This window comes from Notamacropus eugenii, chromosome 3 (assembly GCF_028372415.1).
Source record: "Notamacropus eugenii isolate mMacEug1 chromosome 3, mMacEug1.pri_v2, whole genome shotgun sequence".
Classification (NCBI taxonomy): domain Eukaryota; kingdom Metazoa; phylum Chordata; class Mammalia; order Diprotodontia; family Macropodidae; genus Notamacropus; species Notamacropus eugenii.
The window spans coordinates 202395431-202414547 of record NC_092874.1 but is presented as its reverse complement, the minus strand read 5'-3'; the positions used below and the strand labels follow the sequence as shown (position 1 = coordinate 202414547).

Sequence of the window (19117 nt, the reverse complement as noted above, 5' to 3'; positions counted from 1 at the left end):
TGTTGGCTGCCCAGTTGAGTTCCTCCGTGTAACTGCACTCTGGGATAGCCTCCGTTGCTTTTTGCAGAAACCTAGCACCATGTTCTTTTCTAGCACATTCCTCTTAGTAATCGCACACAAACACACATGCACACAGACACGCACACACAGACACAGAGACACACACACATACAGAGTGTTTTATGAAGTGCTTTCATTATAACAAGCTTATAAGGTGCATATATGAATATTATATATTACATATACTATAATATGTTATATTACATTATAGCATATCATATCATCTATATATTATATTGTATCACATCATATTGTATCATATTATGTTATATCTCTACCTCAGAGATAAGGGAAGAGAACAGAGAAATTCAGTGACTTTTTTTTGGGGGGGGGGGCAGGTTGCACAGCTGCTTAGTGTCAGGGCCAAGGACTGAACTTGTTTTCTGATTCTAAGATGATTATGTGCCCAAATAATTCACCTGCTCCCTTTCTGGAGATCTTTCCTCTCTAGAACCTCACATCACTCAGGCAGAACCAAATAATGCTTGAGCCTGAAGGAACTCCCAGAAGCAGCCTCCTACATGTTTCACTGCATTAAATCCAGACCCTGATATCTATTTCTTTTTTCTTTAATGAATAATATTTTATTTTTCCCAATCATATGTAAAAATAATTCTTAATATTCATTTAAAATTTTTGACTTTCAAATTCCTCTTCCTCCTCTCCCCCTCCCTAAGATGGTAAGCAATTTGATATAGGTTATACATGTGCCATCATGCAAAACATATTTCCATATGCAAAACATATTTCATGGTGTGGAAGAAACCACAAACCATTAAAAAAATCAAAGAAAGTGAAAATGGTATCCTTGATCTGCATTCAGATTCTATGGCTTCTTTCTGTGGAAGTGGGTGGCATTTTTCGTAATGGATCCTTTGGAATTGCCCAACATCCATTTCAAAAGTTCCAGGGGATAGTACTGGCATGCAGTGACCCACTTTGAGAGCATGCTATGTTGAGGATCACAATGAGCATGGCAAAATGCTAATCAGTTCCCCATGCCCAGATTTATTTGGTTTTCCTCACCTCTCTTACAACCTTTGGCTCATCCCAATACCTTCCTCTCAGCCCAACTTCTGCTTCTGACTACCAACTCCATGTGATAGAACTAATCTAATTCTCCACTCCTGCTCATTTGATCTCTACTGGTATAGCAATTTTCCTCCAGTCAGTCAGATTTTGGCTTCCTATGTCGACCATCTTCCTCTCCTGCTCAATACAATGATTCTTGGCTGTTAACAACTCTTAGAAAGCTTGACTACCAAGTCATGATGTGGTTGGCACGATGGTAATTATCAACTCACCCAATGGGTGAACTTTAAATGCTCATCCATCTTGGAATTTAAGATCTAGAATGGTGGGAAGGGGCACAATACTTTGTCCTTCCCTTCAGGCAGAATATCAGTTCTCATGAAAGAGGGGTCCCTAGCATTTCATCGAACCTTAAGATCTTAGAATTAGAGCTAGAAGGGACTTTAAAAGTTTTCAGGTCCAATTCCTTTATTTTAAAGTTGAGGAAACTAAAGCCCATGGAGGGTTAAGTGACTTGCTCAAGGTCACCCCAGTAACTAGCTAAAATGCTGAGATTTGAACCAACATGACTTTAAGAGAAGAGAAGCCGAGATCAGGCAGGAGGGAACATGGAATACGTGACCTGATTATTACATATATATTGTTTCTAGTTTTTGGTTATCATAAATCATACTGCAATGAACAGAGTTATTTTTGATAGGGTTGTATGATTTTATTAAACTAGGAATTTTCCCAGACAGTCTGTGTGCTTTGTAGTCACCTCTCTTTATTGAGAAAAATTGTGCATTAATTTAGTGGAGATCAGCTCACCAGGCGGTCTATTGGCCTAGGGCCTAGAAAGATCCCCAGGGTATTAACCCTGAACAGAGTGGGGGTGGTGCAGGCTCCCTATCAGCCTAGTTGTTAATCTTTGTACAGCCAATGTCAACTGTTCAAAGTTATACCTACTAGTACTCCCTGTTTAAAATGGATGAGACAGGAAATCACCAGTGGTTTAGCTGGTTCTATGCTCTATGAGAATGTAGCATTGGTCAGTCCATCAACTTCTTATCAAGACTATTATTCTACTTCTGAGAAAGAGGAGACTCCCAGAAGGTCCCCATGTCCCCAAGGCAGGGGTTCTTAACCTAAGTTTCACAACTTTGTTTTTTAAAAAATAATTTGACAAATGTATTTTGATATAATTGGTTTCCATTGTAGTCCTAAGTATTTTATTTTATGCATTTACAAATATGATTCAGAGAAGGGGTCCATAAAGCTTGACCTGACTGGCAAAGAGATCCAAGACACAAAAAAGGCTTAGAACCTTTGTCTTAAGGCCATATCTTGGAAGCTATGAATAGAAGTAAGACTGTACTTTGGTGTTGAGTAGTTTCAGTTGTGTCTGATTCTTTGGGACCCCATCTAGGATTTTCTTAGCAAAGACACTAAGTATTTGCCATTTCCTTCTCCAGCTCATTTTACAGATAAAGAACTAAAGCAAAGATAGCCAAAGTGACTTGCCTAGGGTCATACAGCTAGTAAGTATCTGAGGCTGGATCTGAACTCGCAAAGAAGAGTCTTTCTGATTCCCATTCAATGCTCAATCCACGGTGCTGCTTAGCACTACAATAAGACTAAACTATAAAGATGAGCTATCCACTGGGGTACTCACTGAAGGCTGATTCCAGGAACTACTTTATGTCCTCAGGGGCTGGGTTTAACAAATGGAGTTTCTTACCTGGCCCTGTTTTATGCTTTTGGCTTTGCCTGTCTCATCAAAGCCCTCTTCCTCTTTGAGGAACAGGTTTTCAGGTCCAGTGTAATACTTGAATAGAAGGCCAGTTGACAGACCACTGGTGGAAAAGTAGTTTTCTCAAAGCCTGTTCCTCCCTGACTCCTCAATGGAAAGTAGAGGAAAGATTATCAAACATTGGCTTCTCCCAATGCAAAGTTGATGAGTAAGAGAACTGAGTCCTCAGTTCTCGCTTTTCTCTGCTCAGCATGTACCCCTATTACTGATCAAAATTTGTCTAAATTTTTGCAAGACTTAACATCTCATTAAAAGAGAAATGGCCACCAAAGCCACGTACTGTGCAGGATTAGTAGCCTCACAAGGACCTTCCCTTCCTGTCCCTTGCTCTGATCAACTGATTATCAGTGGTGTTTCATTGTCTTCTCTTGCTCCCCTAACTCCTAGAACCTGGAGTTGTTAAGGTAAGAAGCCCTTTCTCCTGTCATTTCTTGATGCATTCCCTTTGTTTCTTTATCTTTCATCTATTTTATTCCAACATCCCAATTCTACATCCTCCACTGCTTTTTCCTTCTACCCTGACAGCTGGAATCCATTGTCTAGTGCTTAAAAAAAAAATGCTCCCTTCATCCTTAGTGTTTTTCTCTTGTATCCTTTCTACATTTTTCTGATCATCGAAACTTGACTTTCTCCATGTGACACCTTATCCCTATTAGCTGAGTAAGCCAGAGCTCACAGTCACTTAACTTCTGTCAGGCTCAGTTTCCTCAACTCTAAACGGTTGCTAGGTGGTGTAGTGGATAAAACTTGGGGCCTAGAGTCAGGCAAGTCTTGAATTTCCTGAGTTCAAATCTGACCTCAGACGCTTATTAGCTGTGTGACCCTGGTCAAGTCACTTAATCCTGTTTGCCTGAGTTCCTCATCTGTAAAATGAGCTCGAGAAGGAAATGGTAAACCTCTCTAGTATCTTTGCCAAGAAAACCCAAATGGGGTCATAAAGAATCCAACATGACAGAAAGGACTGAACAAAAAGTGGGGATAAGAATGGTACTTATCTCCCAGGGTTGTTTTGAGGATAAGGTGAGATAATACTTGTAAAGCACTCTGCAAACTACAAAGTGCTATATAAATACTAGCATCAATGTGACTTACCTCCCAGGTAGTTGTGAAGGTCAAATGTTATATTTGTAAAGTGCTCAGAACAGTGCCTGGCACATAGTAGGTACTTAACAAATGCCTGTTTCCCTTCCTCCTTCCTTCCTTCCTTCCTTCCTTCCCTCCCTCCCTCCTTCCTTCGTTCCTTCCTTCGTTCCTTTGTTCCTTCCTTCCTTCCTTCCTTCCTTCCTTCCTTCCTTCCTTCCTTCCTTCCTTCCTTCCTTCCTTCCTTCCTTCCTTCCTTCCTTCCTTCCTTCCTTCCCCTTGTTGCTGCCATCTACTGATATCCAGGTTTTCCTCTCCACTTTAACTCAAGGTGCTGATACCTGAGTCAAAGGTTTCCTTTCCTTCCCTATCCCCTGGCCTTAGACGTGGGGTCATCCACCTTCTCAGTTCCCATGTCCTACATTTACCTCAGCCACCCACAGGTATGGTTACACCCTAGACTTCATCATCATCCCAATCTGTACCACCTCCTTGATCTGGAACACTGACATTACCCTCTTTAGTCATGAACTCCTGTGCTGTCATTTCTCTTTCTCTCCCTCACTCACTCTAAATCTATCCTTAATCCTCATCCCAACCTCCATCTCTCTTCCTTCCACCCCATCTCCCTATATTCCTGGTTTATATCCCTGCTCTTACCTTTCCTCTCTTCACAGTTTTGACCCTATAGTTTAGTTCATCTCTATATTTACCTCTACTGCAAAATGCCTTGTCTATCATCCAACTGTTGTTCAGTTGTGTCCAACCCTTTATGAACCCTTTGGGGTCTTCATGGCAAAGATTCTGGAGTGGTTTGCCATCTCCTTTTCTAGCTTGTTATATAGATGAAGAAACGGAGGTAAACAGGGTTCAATGACTTTTCCAGGGTCACACAACTAGTAAGTGTCTAAGGCCAGATTTGAACTCAGGTCTTCTTGACTCCAGGGCTGCTTCAACTGTTGCTCATTCCTTTACAAAAGATCATAGAGTTTAGAACTAGAGAGGACTTAATAGAGCATCTTGGGCAAATCACGTCATTCTGTTTGCCTCAGTTTCCTCATTTGTAAAATGAGCTGGAGAAGAAAATGGCAAACCACTCTAGTATCTTTGCCAATAAAACTTCAAATGGTGTCATGGAGAGTTGGACACAACTCAACAACAGCAATGTTTATATACCACTTACTACAGGCCAGACACTTTACAAATGGTCCTTGCAATAATCCTGGGAGGTAGATGTTATTATTATCCCCATTTTACAGATGAGGAAACTGAGGCAAAGCGGGATTTTTTTTTTTTAAGTGACTTGCCTGGGGTCACATAGCTAGTTAGTGTCTGAGGTTGGATTTGAATTCAAGTTTTCCTGCCTCCATGCCTGATACTACCTAGCTGCCCTAGCTAGATTAGTAGAAGTATAAAGCTCAGCATAAGGGAGTTGATAGTTATATGTTGTGAACTCACTGGAGCATATTAGATTGCTCATCATGTTCTAGGAACTGTTGTTGAGTCATGTCCAACTCTTTGTGGCCCCATAGGTCATACTGTCTATGGGGATTTCTTGGCAAAGATATTGGAATGGTTTGCTAATTCTTTCTCTAGTGGATTAAGGCAAATAGTGATTTGCCCAAGGTCACGCAGCTAAGTAAGTGTCTGAGGCTAAATCTGAACTCAGATCTTCCTGACTCCACAAACATGTTCAGATGAGGGTAGAGGGGACTAAAATAGTAAAGGGGACTTTAAAAATGAATGAATATGACTCCTTTAAGCCATATTCTCTTTTAATGAGATAATTAGTAACAGCTAGGGATAGGCTCAGTGCCCCACCGTCCCCTTTAAAAAGTAACACTTGAGAGAGGAAAGGGTTATATAGGTACATAAAGCCAAGATCTGATGGATGATACAGAGACATTTAGATCATTTCAGGCTCAAGGTGATAGCAGAGGTGTCTAAGTGAGAAAGTAACAGCTGTATTCTAAAAAGTAGCTGAGGGTAAACTGTTAAGGGACTGGCTTTGAAAGTGGGTAAAAAGCCTTAAGGTAGAGAAAAGGTAAACAAGTTAAGACTTTGAGAACTAGAGTTTCTACCAAGTAAAATCAGCAAAGAGCTATCTAATTGTTCTTAGTGTTTTAGAAAATAAAAACTATCAACTGAAGTATCTTACGTTCCTTTGGAGAGGAAGACCAACACATCCATCTTGGAGTAATTTTAACAATTAGAATTGCTATGACAACACATTCGTAGGAAATTACAAGGACATTTATGAAGCAAACAAAATGTTTTGGAATGTAAAACATAGATATTGCAGTCTGAGAATTTAAACATAGCAACGACAAAATGCTTTCACATTCTTCAAGTTCTTCCACTACTGCTTAATCCATTTTAAACCTATAAAAATGTAAAATTGTGCTATACAGAATTGGAACAGTGGTAGGCAAATTTGACTATGTTTCCTCTTGTTTTAAAAAGTAACATCTTTTGGATTTATCTGATTTACTCAGTCTGAATTTTTTTTTGACACCACAATGTAGAAATAATTACTTTGTGTTCCCGTCTACAGGAAAAAAATTAGGCAGTCCCTAACTTATGAATGAGTTCAGTTCCAAAAAACATTTTGTAAATTTTTTATTTGGCATTCAGACCACAGTTTCCCATAGAAACAATGTAATAATTGGTAATTAAGCTCCCAGCTGGCTCTCAGAAACAGGATGTGGTTGTGCTTCATAGCTCTGAATATTAGAAAGGATTCTTTTCCTTTCCTTTTAGCCCTCAGTGTTATAGATTCCCGTCTCCTTCCTCTCCATGCCTCAGTAAATGGGAATCATTCTAAAACATTTGTTAAATACTTAATATCTGCAAAGTTCTTTGGATACAAATATACATATGATATAGTCCCTGCCTTCAAAGAGCTTACAGTTCAATGTAAGTGGAAGTATATTCACAAATAAATATTCTAAAAGGAGAACAAAGGAGAAATCTGTACAAAGTGCTCTAAGATAACTTCATCAGAGAGATCTCGTTCTCTTGGGGAGGGAGTGGACGAAGGGATCACCAAAACAAAGGTTTTTGTTGGAAGAGACTTGAGGCCATGTAGTCTATCCAGAAGGTGACCAAGAGTCTCCTCCAAAACAACCTCATTAACCTTTGCTTTAGGATCTCTTGTGGGGGTGGGGGTGGGGGATGGAAGGACACTGCATCTGAGAGTAGCTCTTTCCACTTTTGGACAAAAGGTTTTCCTTATACTATGTTGAAAGGAGTTTCTGGAGAGGATTCTGGGAAGATGGCGGAGTAGATCAGAAAATTCCAAGCTCTCAAGATTTTCCCCCACACAAGAGTTAAAATAGTATCTTGGGGCGAACAAAGTTTGGTTGGAGATAAGTAAGAACCGCAGTCTTCCTGGGACAATTTGAGAAGATCAGAAGAAAAATCCCAGGACAAAGTTGGGTCCCAGTGAACAGTAAACATCTCCAGGCTAGGGTCCATTTCTTAACAAGCAGTAAGCCATAGGATTAGTTGGTTTGAGAGCCTGCCTTGGCCCCAGTCACAGGAACTTTCACCCTTGAGACAGTGGGGGGAGTTGGGCACTTGAGCCAAGGAAGATGGAAGGAATCTCTGCTGATAAGGAACGCCAGACCCAGCTGTGCTGCAAAGAGTGATGGGGATGAGAAGAACCAGCACACGACCAGTGAGTGCAGAAGCAGTGGGGCTGAATGCCTCTGGCTGTGAACACTTACAGGAGGTTGGGAGGTTTGGCTTTGATTCCAGGCAGAAGGGGAGAACTGGAGCAAGAGGGATCATTTCCCAAACCCCAGGGCTAGAGGCAATTATGAAAAATAAGCTATTACCACAAAAATGCACAGGCAAAGGAGAAACATAGAAAGCTATTATAGAAATAGAGATGACTGGGGTTCATCTTCAGAGGAGGATATTGAAGCAAAGAAACTCCCAAGGAGTAATATCAAATGGTCACCTGCCCCAAAAGAATTTATAGAAAATCTTAAAAATGAGTTTAAAAACCAAATGGCAGAGATGAAGGAAAGACTAAAGAAAAAATAAGTATAATCCAAGAAAAACAAGAATTTTATGCAAGGAAAGTCAACTATTAAGAAGAGGAAATCCAGAATCTTAAAAAAGAAAATGACATCTTGAAAACTGGAATTGGGTAAAGTGAAGCCAGTGAAATTATAAGAGATCAAGAAATAATTAACCAAAACATGAATAATGAAAAAATAGAAGGCAAAGTGAAACATCTTATAGGAAAAAGAACAGATTTGGAGAATAGATCAAGAAGAGAAGATATAAAAATACTTGGACTAACTGAAAGTTATGATCAAAAAAGGAATCTTGATACAATAATACAAGAAATAATTAAAGAAAATTGTCCTGAAGCATTAGAACAAGGGGGGAAAGTAGAAATAGAAAAAACCCCATTGACCACAACTTAAAAGAGATCCTATGAGGAAAACACATAGGAATATCAAAGTCAAATTCTGAAACTCTCAGCTCAAGGATAAAATATTAAAAGCATCAAGATTAAAACAATTTAAATATGGTGGTGCCAAAATTAGACTCACACAAGACTTAGCAGCAGAGACATTAAAGGGCTGTGAGTCTTGGAACATAATATATCGAGAAGTGAAAGAACTGGGGCTCTGGCTGAAAATATCATACCCTGTAAAGTTAAGTATTATTCTGAATTAAAAAATGGACATTTGATAAACTCTCAGACTTTTAAGACTTTGTTAAAAAAAATCCTGAACTTAATAGAAGATTTACACACAAGAACCAAGAGAAATATAAGGTACATACCAAAGATTGATTATAAGGGATTCATAACGGCAGACTGTTTACTGTTTACTTTTTACTTGTTATATACCAAATGTAAAATGTGTGTCTAAGATTCTTATTAATAATTGGGCAGCTCATAAGTAAGACTGGGGAAAACCTGACTAGGATATGAATTTAAAAAGTAAAACTATTTAGGAATAGCTAAAAAGAGTCATGATTTTATACAAATGAGGTGCAAAAGGAAGCTTCTATACAGAGGAATTAGATGGCGGAAGAGGGCTGGTAGGTCTGATTACCTACTTTCATCAGGAATGGGTTTAAGAGGGAACAATACACATATATATTTAGAAGAATATAATAGTCTTGTAAATTCAGAAAAAATAAAATGGTAGAGGCATAGAGAGGGAGGAGAGGATAAGGGAGGGATCTTTAGAGGGGAGGGGAAGGGAATAGGTAAAGGGGGGTATAGATGAGTATTTAGATTTATGGGAATGGGAGGATAGAGGAGGCATCCTTGGAGGGGGGTAAGCAAATAATAGGAGGGCAAAATAGTGTGTAGAAGTAAAGTAGAGGAGATAGGAGGGATGGGAAACAAGAGACATGCACAAACATAAAAAACAAAGATCAAGAGTAGAATGTGTTTGGGAAAGTATATGTCTATATATGTCTATATATATATGTCTATATATATGTGTATGTGTATGTATATATCTATAGCTGTAGAGAAACGTATCTAAATTTTATTGTAGAATTCTGGGGGGTGAGGGAGAGGGAAAAAAGAACAAAATAAAAAGTGCACAACAGAAAACAAAAGAACTCACAAGGATGCAAAGAAAAGATGGGCAATTTTCCACACAACAGATATTATTTATCATATAGGCTTTCTTGAAATGAAAATATATAGTTACACAATTTGAATCCTCTCTTATGTTCTGCTATGCACATGACATGCCTTTTTTATTCTTAACTTTGTATTTAAGTTCCAATATTTAAGTTTATAATATATTTTTTGGTTGCCTTCTTTATTCTGTATTTACATTCTGGTGTATGAGTCTAAAATAAAATTAAAAAAAGAAAGTAGTTTCTACAACTCATAGTTCCTGGTTCTCATCCTTTCAGATGATAGTTGTTCAAACAGTTGTGATAATTTTTCTCTTTTCCAGTCTACTTTTCCCAGTTCCCAGTTTCATGGCATGACCTGAAGCCCTTTTACTACCCTCATGGCCCTCAGACAGATGCCCTGTGGGACCCAGAATGGAATGGGCACCAATGTGGGCAGAGCACATTGAAACAATTACCTACCTAACTGTCTCTAAATTCAGTCAAAGATTATTGTCTTTTTTAGCTGTCACATTATACTATTGACTAATGTTGAGTTTACAATCCTTTAAAGCCCATAAATCTTTTTCAGATGCACCCTTATGTAATCTGCCCTCTCCTACCTTATAATAATAATAGGATTTATATAACACTTTATGGCTTGCAAAGCATTGTACATGTTGCTATCTTATTTGACTATTGCAACAACTCTCATCTCTCATTTTACAGATGAGAAAACTGAGGTTAATGGTGGTTAAGCACTTGCCCAAGATCGTAGCTAGCCAGGATATTTGAGATTTGAAGTCAAGGCTTCCTGACTTTTGTCTACTGAATCACCAAGCTGCCTTCTATGTGTGAAGTTGATTTTTACCCCAAAGGTAAGAGTTTACATTCATCCCTAATAAATGTCATTGTATCAGGTCCAGACTATTGCTTTGGCCTTTGGGGGTCATTCGGATCCTGGTTCTCTTATCAAATATATTAGAAAGATATAAAGAATTCTACCTCTTATTTCACAGCTGACTCAATGAGGTTCTTTTCTCACCACAATCTCTTGCTCTGTAGGGTATCAGCAACGACAGAAATTCTTCCATAGAAACCATTTATAATATAAGAGGTGTTTTAATTCAGAGCTCTAACTAGAGTTACGGGGAAATGTCCAAGGTACTGGCCCTTGGGGACTTCTTTGCGGTGGTCTGGAGATTGCCATTCCTGCGATCCACACTTTGAAGAGACTTGTCCTTGTGATTTCTTTCCTCTGTCAACCCGTGGCAATTTCCACAGCAGAAATGTCAAATATGCTGCGACGTTCCCCAGTGCTCCCATCCACATCAGATTGAAATGCAATTGGGAAATATTTAAGAAGTTAAATTTTAAAAATAGAATTTAGATAATCTTTGCATATGCTTTTCTAAGTCAATATGCAGGGATCCTTATGTATGGTTTAGTGGTCTGGTTTCTATTTGAGTTTGACACCTCTGCTCTATGGTGTGACCCCATTTTTTGTCCCCAAGAATTCCATCACTTTGGTACCCCACTCCTTGCTATCTATTTCTAACCACTAGGGGGCAGTGGTGGATTACACTGGCGGTCAAATAATCTCTTTTTCTTCTGCAACTGCACCTGTGGTTGGTCTGACTTCTGCATTGTCACCACCACCTCCTCCCCATCTCCTCTGCCAGCAGCATTGTTCTCCCCAATCCTATTTCCAACCCAGCTGCAAGCATTCCTAGTTAAGGCTCTGATAGAAGCATCAAGGCATGGTGATGAAAGGGAACTCAGAAATCATTTATTTCCAACCACATATGAAACATGCATTCTCTCTACAACATTCACAACTCATCACGCAGCTCCTACTTGAAGACTTCTGGTGATGGAAAAATCACAACCTCTACAGACAGCTCATTTTATTTTGGAATGAATTCCTCTTGGGAGGAATTAAAAATATTCACAAAACTTGTCCTGAAACCTCAGCTCCTTTTCAGATGAAAGCATCACAGCACATAATAAATGTAAAGTCATTTAGCATTCAAAAATTAGAGACCAGAGAAATTTAAGGTACATTGAAGAATTCTTTAATTTCCAAAATATTTGGTTTTAAAAATAAGCTACCAAACTTAGACTGATTTTATGTCCAAGGAAAGCTAACAGAATAAGAAATCATGATTCTTTATTTTAAAAGAAATATGTCATGAGGTATTAGAAAGGATACAGAGCTGGGAGTCAGATAGCATCAGTTTTGAGCCTCAGTTTCCCTTATGGGCTGTGGGGCCTTTTTCAAATCTGAGATACTATGATTTTATGTATTCTGCCTAAATTATCATCAATCCAGAATTAGAGTAAGCCTAATGAGTGCAGTTTTATTGTAAGCAAATACAGTCATTTTGGACAATTGTTATATTAATTAATTGTTTACTGAGATAATTACTTCAGTTCTCTACTTGGTACAAGTGGACACAGGTGCAAACCATGTTTAGAACCTCTGGTTCTTTTCCTGAGATGAGCTACTAAATTTGAAAACTACTCCAGCACAAATCATCTAAAGCATTAGGCTTTAGGCTCCATTTCCTACCATTTCCATCTGATTCTGGGTTAGAATATTAATCAGGAAAAAACAAATGAGCCTCCATCGAAAACTGAGCCATGATTTCAATGTGTCACATTCTTCACAAATAACTTGTGAAAGAAAAAGCCCCATCTTTCCTTAGGGAAAATCCACCATTTTGGTGAATCTCCAATCTTGATGCCATCCTGCAGACAGTCTATGTCAACCTTATAAGTGAATTGTTTTTGTGGGCCACTGCAGGAAACATGGATACCTCTGAAAACAAGTCAAAATTTACCCATGAGTGCTCTTTGGGAGAAATAATCTGAGTGGTGATTCAATAACGTGATGGTGGCTTTTAGAACATTTGAAGGTCAGGGAAAAGAGTGGAGAGGGTCTGATGATAGAATTCACTTACCCAGAAGAAGAAGTTAAACACAAAGAGGAGATATTTCAAGTAGACTGTCAGCCAGTCATCTTGTTCAGCTTTGTTGAAATGGTTCATGGTGGTTTCTAAAAGAAAACACAGATACAAAGGTTGGAGAATCCAATCACAGAGGATGTTCTCCCTGGCGCGTCTCTTTCTGTCTCAGTCTCTCTGATTCCATGAAATGATCCTCAAGAAAACTTTCTTTCAAGGAACTGAAAGTGCCAGATCAGTCCCCACTCTCACCCCCACCCCTTCTGCACTAGGGAAGAAACAGTTTCAAGGAGCTAGCTCTGGCAATTGAGATTCCAGCAATAGAGATAAGACCCTGGGGAACCTGGATGAGCAGCCCACTCAGCAGTGGTGCTCTACCCCAGGGGAGTTGTTTAAAGACTTTCAGGCCTTAGAGGAACAGGAGTTGAACTGCCTTTGCTGCATGTCTATATTACATATGTGTCTTGCTAGTTTGAGCCCCCTCTTTCCACGGATGCTGTGTGTGTTTGTGGCAGAATGCATCCCAGATTTATGGCAGGTGGGAGACGCTCTGCAACTATGATTTCTGTCATGCCAGCTGAGCAAATGCTTTTTGCTAGGAGCTAACTGTGTTTAATGGTATGACTATTAAAGGAGATTACACTGGTTGAGGCTTATTAGCTGTAGTAGTAGGAGTGGCTCCCCACAGGATACTGGGGTGGGGAACCCGGGACCTCAAGGCATCATGTGACCTTCTAGGTCCTCAGTGACTGCCTTTTGACTGAGTTCAGATTTTAAAGAACAAATCCTTTTATTAAGGGGATGAAGTTGGGATTCAAAGGTGGCACCTGAGGATGTAGAAATTCCACATGTGACCTCAAGGCCCCAGGTTCTTCACCTCTGCACCTACAACCTGAGGTAGCAGCTACCTTTGGTGGACTCAACTTGCTAATGTTAATGCAAGTTGGGGGAAGTGGCCTAGAGTGAGTGTTACAATAAGAGGCCATTTTCTGTGAGCTACTTCTTTCCCTTATTCCACAGCTCAAAATGACCCTACGTTCCCCCTCCTTGATCTTGTTGACCTTGTACTTGTTGAGGCTAGATTGAGGCCCTTGATTTCATTCCCTTCTTTTCCTCTGGGACCTTGACCATTCAATAATTGCTTCTCTCTCACCTTCAAGTTCTTCTTAATGACTTTGTCCTTCCTCCTTGTCTACAAATATTTCCAGGTCTCCATCATACACAAAGACAAATGGAATCCTTCACTTAGCCTTGCAATTCTCTTGAGCTACCATTCTACATCTCCTTTCCTGTTCAAAGTCAAACTTTTACAAGTTTTTTGTACTTGTTGCCTCCAATTTCTCCTACTTCACTCACTTCTTAATCACTTCCAATATGGTTTCCAATGTCATCACTTGCCTGAAAGCATCTTAACTGCTGAATCCAATGGCCTTGTCTAGATTTATTTCTGCTTGACCTCTCCGCAGCTTTTGGTTTTTATTTGGTCATTTTTTCTTCTGGATATTCTATCTTCCCTTGGCTTCCATAATGCTGCTCTCTCCTGATTCTTCTCCTTCCAGTTTGACCTTTCTTTCTTAATATCCTCTGTTGGACCATCATCCATCTCCTTCACACTAAGTACATACATCTCTCAAGGCTATCGCTGGGCCCTCTTCTCTTCTATAGTAACTCTATAATCCCATTGGCTAGATTATCACTTCTATGCTAACTCCCAAAATTTACCCCTAATGTACACCTGCATTGTCAACTCTCTGATGAACATCTGCACCCGGATCACAATCATCACAATAATGAACACAATGTGCCCGGAATGGAAATCATTATCTTATTACCCCTCCCCATGTGCCTTTTCTTCCAAAATTGTCTATTTTTGTTGAAGACCTTATCATTTATTCTCAAAGTCACTCATAATTATTTCTTTCCCCTCATACCTATGTCAAAACAATAGCCAAGTCTGGCAGATCTGCATCTATAACCTCTTTCTCAGTCATTCTCTTGTCTCCATTTGTTCTGCCACAAATGGAGTTCAGACCATCTTTACCACTTACTTGGACTACTGCAATAATATCCCATCTAGTATTGCTGCTTCCAGTCTCTCTCTGCCAAAGTGATATTCCTAATGCACCCCCCTCCTCCCTGCCAAGTTTAAAAGCCTTCAGCGGCCCCCTATCACCTCTAGAATAAAATACAAACTCTGTTGGCATTTAAAACCCTTTGTCATCTGGCCCCCTACTTTCCTCTCCAGACTTACTTAACATTACTTTTCTTGATGCACCATATGTTCCAATCAAACTGGCATACTAACTCTTTCCTGAACTTGACTTTCCACCTCCTACCTTTGTGTCTTCGCCCCATGCCTAGAAAGCAATTTCTTCTCATCTGCACTACTTAAAATTCCTAGCTTCCTTAAAGATTTAGCTCAGATGTCACTTTATGTTTGAAGCCTTTTCTGATTCTCTACATTTTTATAGGCGCTTCCTTCTATCTCAAAGTATTTTGCATTTATTTCTATATATGTCATATTCCACTTCTCCCTCCCTGCAATATAAAAGATAAGCTTCTTGAATCCAAGAACTATTTTGTTTTTGTATACCTACATCCTGGGAAGGGCACACAGTGCCTTGCTCACAGATTAGAATTTAATAAATCTTTGTTGAGGTGATTATAGAACTGTGATGGTGGAAATGTTGACACTAGGGATGGTGGATTTCTTTTAAAAGGTAGGTTGGCTTTGTCCTGGATAATTCTGCCTGAGGACCAGGCAGGACCAGTGAGAACCACTGCCTTCCAAGGTGATTGTCTATCAAGAAAAATCCAACCCCAATATACCTTTAAGGTCTTATTTTCATTCAAATTCAGAAGTCATAGTGAACTCCCATTACCCATTTCCCCCTCTGTCTCCTTACTTTCCCTTGCCCCAACAAGTGCCATTTTTGAATTCTAATGGTTTCTTCCTGACATCCTGTCTTCCTGAACCCTGGATTCAGATTGTCCTACAATTAGTTATTCTTAAATTCAGCATAGCTCTTCCTTGTATTTCACATGCATCATCCACGAGAAAAAAAGAAAATCTTTGTTTCATTTGGAGATGTGTATTTACAGACCTTCCAAAGATAATGTTAGACTTCTAAATTTCTGTCTCCATGTCCCTCTGTCTCTCTCATACCTACACACACACACACACACACACACACACACACACACACACACACACACACACACACACACTTCCCCTATCACTTCTGACAAGGGAGTAGCATGGCACAGAGGATCTGGTCTTAGAGCCAAGACTATGAAGTTCAAGTCCTATCTCTGATACCAATTGGTTGTATGACTTTCGGCAAGTCACTTAATCTATCAATATTCTAAATCACTCTTTAAAACTATAAGGTACAATGTATAATCTGTATCAGATTGCTTGCTGTCTTGGGGAGGGGAGAAGAGAGAGAAGGAGGGAGAAAAATTTTGAACTCAAAATATTGCAAAATAAATGTTGAAAACTATCTTTACATGTAATTGGAAAAAATAAAATACTGTTTACAAAACCTCTCTCAAACTATAAGGTACATAGAAGATGCAATCACCATTTGAAGAGTATCTTTCTTCCTGGGAGCTCCATACATTTGCTATATTTGGACGGTCTCAAAATAAGCATCTTTAAATAAGCATTTTTAGCACTGAGAAGACCTGAGGGCAGGGGAAGGAGAAATGTGACAGTTAAAGTTGTGTTTGACTTTATATTTATATTGCAGTTGGTTGTTTTCTCTTTTGCTTTTCATAAAGAGATGTACCCCTATAGATTTAAGTTTTTCTATTCTAGTAATTATTTCTGCTGTATAGGCTATAAATTTATTCCCTTTTAACTTCTTTTTTCAAGTTTATTATTTCTCTGTTGAACTATTTGAACATTTTCCACGCTGTCTTGGGCATTCTCAGAATCCTCTAACTAATCAGGTTTTCAATTTCCTTTGTCTTGAAATATTAATTTAGAGACATTTGTACTCATTTGGATATCTTGATGACCACCTTTCTTTCTACTTTAGTGTCTTCCCTGTTGACTAATCTACTTGTGCTCTCAATTTTTAACTGAGTATTCCTCCTGAGATCTTTGGTCGTCTTTTCACCTTAAACTTGTCTATTGCTCATTTTCTGCCTCCTCCCCCTTTCATGGCAAATTCTTGGGAGTCTTGATTTCAGCCTCATTCCACATTGGGAAATTCACTTTTCACTGGCCACAGTCCCCCTTCCCCAAGTCACTTCTTGAGCAGGGTGTGGGGATCAAACTGGCCCCAACTGAATGCTAGTTATCTTTCCTTTAGGCCTGGTGTAGCCTCATATACAAATTCACATCTTGCTCCAGAGGTCCCTGTGCTGCCCCAGACAGTCCACATTTCTGCTTTTCTATGCTCTCCCTAATTCCACAAGGGGGACTAGTAGTCGCTGCCACAGAATGTTGGGGACAAGACTGGTGCAGGTTATACCAGCAGCAGAAAGGAAATTGCTGAGTAGATGCCTGAGCAAAAGCCTTTTGGTTGGGTTGTGCATCCTGTAAGAACATGGGGGCTGGTGAGGGAGGTACTCAATGTGTGTGATAAGGATCAGCCTTTTCTTTTGCTTTACTCATAAAACCGTCATCTTGTTAAGCTTCTTGGTGCATTGGCCTGTAACAATTGCTACAATTGTATTATCTCTTCTAAATAATTCCTATGTTGGGAAATTGGATTGGAAGGTTGGATTGGAGAAAATTGGATTGGAGAATTGGATTGAGAGAATTGGATTGGATAAAATGTCTAGTCCTTCATCTTGTTGATCACAGGGCTCAAAAATAGCATTTGAACAGTTGGAAGGACCTAGATGATGATACAGTGCTTATACCAAAAGGAATACTATCCCTTGGGAATCCTACCTTTTCTAATATGGTCATTGAGGAAACAAAGCAAGACAAGGTGAGAGTCTGAGTATTAAAAAGAATAGATAGAGAAGTAGAGACAAGCAGAAGAAGGGATGGATTGGGAAAGGGACTGCCTAAAGCAAAATTATGGGTGGCAATGAATCACCAATTACCTAAAAATGGGGCACATTCAGGGATTTGGGTCTTGGCTACATGAGAAGAAAGATAGAAAGAGAATGAGATAGGATTATTCCCAACAAAACAAACTAAAAATAACCAGTGCTGAGTTTGATTGTGTTTATAAACACCTATGATGAGATTGGATGGAGGAAAAAAATACACAATTCCAACAGTGAATGGTTTGTGGTATTAACTTGCCAATAAAAGAGAAGAGCATGGCAGAATGGGTTAGAGAGGAAACCTCAATAAGGTGCTTTATTCAAAGAGCACATTTAAAAGATTCATAAAGAGTTAAGATGAAGAGTTAGAGAAGAATTTATTATGCTTCATTTGAATAAAAAATGGAATTGACAATCATGATTTCAGACAAGATGACAGTAAAAATAGATACTGTCTAGAGAGTTAAGCAGAAAAAGTACATTATGAGCAGCAGTGTGATTTAATAGATAGAGTGCTGGACTTGTAGTCAGAAAGACTTGAATCCCACCTCTGTCACTTATAACTGTAACCATGGTCAAATAATTTACCCTCTCTGAGCCTCAGTTTCCTTATATGTAAAGTAGTAACAGTAACACCTGTAATAATCATTTCACAGTTGTTACGAGGCTCCAGTGAAATATTTGATGTGAATTGCTTTGCAAATTTTTAATTTAGATAAATGTCAATTTTAAAAGGCACCATCCTTAATCTCTAGCTATGTCTCTCCATTTCTATCTTTCTATCCATCTATCTATCCATCATCCATCCATCCATCCATCCATCCATCCATCCATCCATCCATCCATCCATCCATCTATCCATCTATCTATCCATCTATCTATCCATCCATCTATCTATCTATCTATCTATCTATCTATCTATCTATCTATCTATCTATCTATCCATCCATCTATCTATCCATCTATCTATTATCTATCTATCTATCATCTATCTATCTATCTATCTATCTATCTATCTATCTATCTATCTATCTATCTATCTATCTATCTATCATAGTGCAGCATCTGAGTATTTAAATGAAAAGCTAACTGAATGGTCAAAGACCTAACTAGTAAAGAAAATAATTGTAGGTGATGTCAGCTTGCTTTAACATGATTTCTTTTCAGAGAGATATAGAAGGATAAACATGAGAGAAATTAAGGATTTGAACAAGATGTTTGAAAAATTAGATATACTACACTTCTAGTAATTATCGAATTGTAATCTTAAGGTGCATAGCTACTTAACCTCACATAGTAAATTTAAAAAGTTTGTTTCGTGCTGGATTTAGAGTCAGGTATAACTGAGTTTGAATGCCACATTCCATATATTCTAGCCGTATGACCTTAGACAAATCACTTAATCTGTGTCTCCATTTCTTCATCTTCAAAACTGATGATCTCTAAGATCCCCTATAGGTCTAAGTGTGTGATATATTAAGAGCTTATAAATAAATGTTGCAATAATAAGAGCATCCTTCATGGACAGCATCACAATAGAACTTATAATCAATAAGGGAAATATGAGCAAAAATAA

General features: G+C 38.9%; 1 protein-coding gene across 1 annotated transcript in view; it reads right to left on the bottom strand.

The window, feature by feature from the left end:
• TSPAN11 (tetraspanin 11) overlaps positions 1-19117 on the bottom strand; it is a 159896-nt gene that overhangs the window by 100667 nt on the left and 40112 nt on the right. Inside the window, exon 2 of the mRNA XM_072654004.1 lies at positions 12529-12623. Coding sequence (XP_072510105.1) covers positions 12529-12615 — 87 coding nt within the window. The 5' untranslated portion in view covers positions 12616-12623. The remainder of the gene's footprint in view (positions 1-12528; positions 12624-19117) is intronic.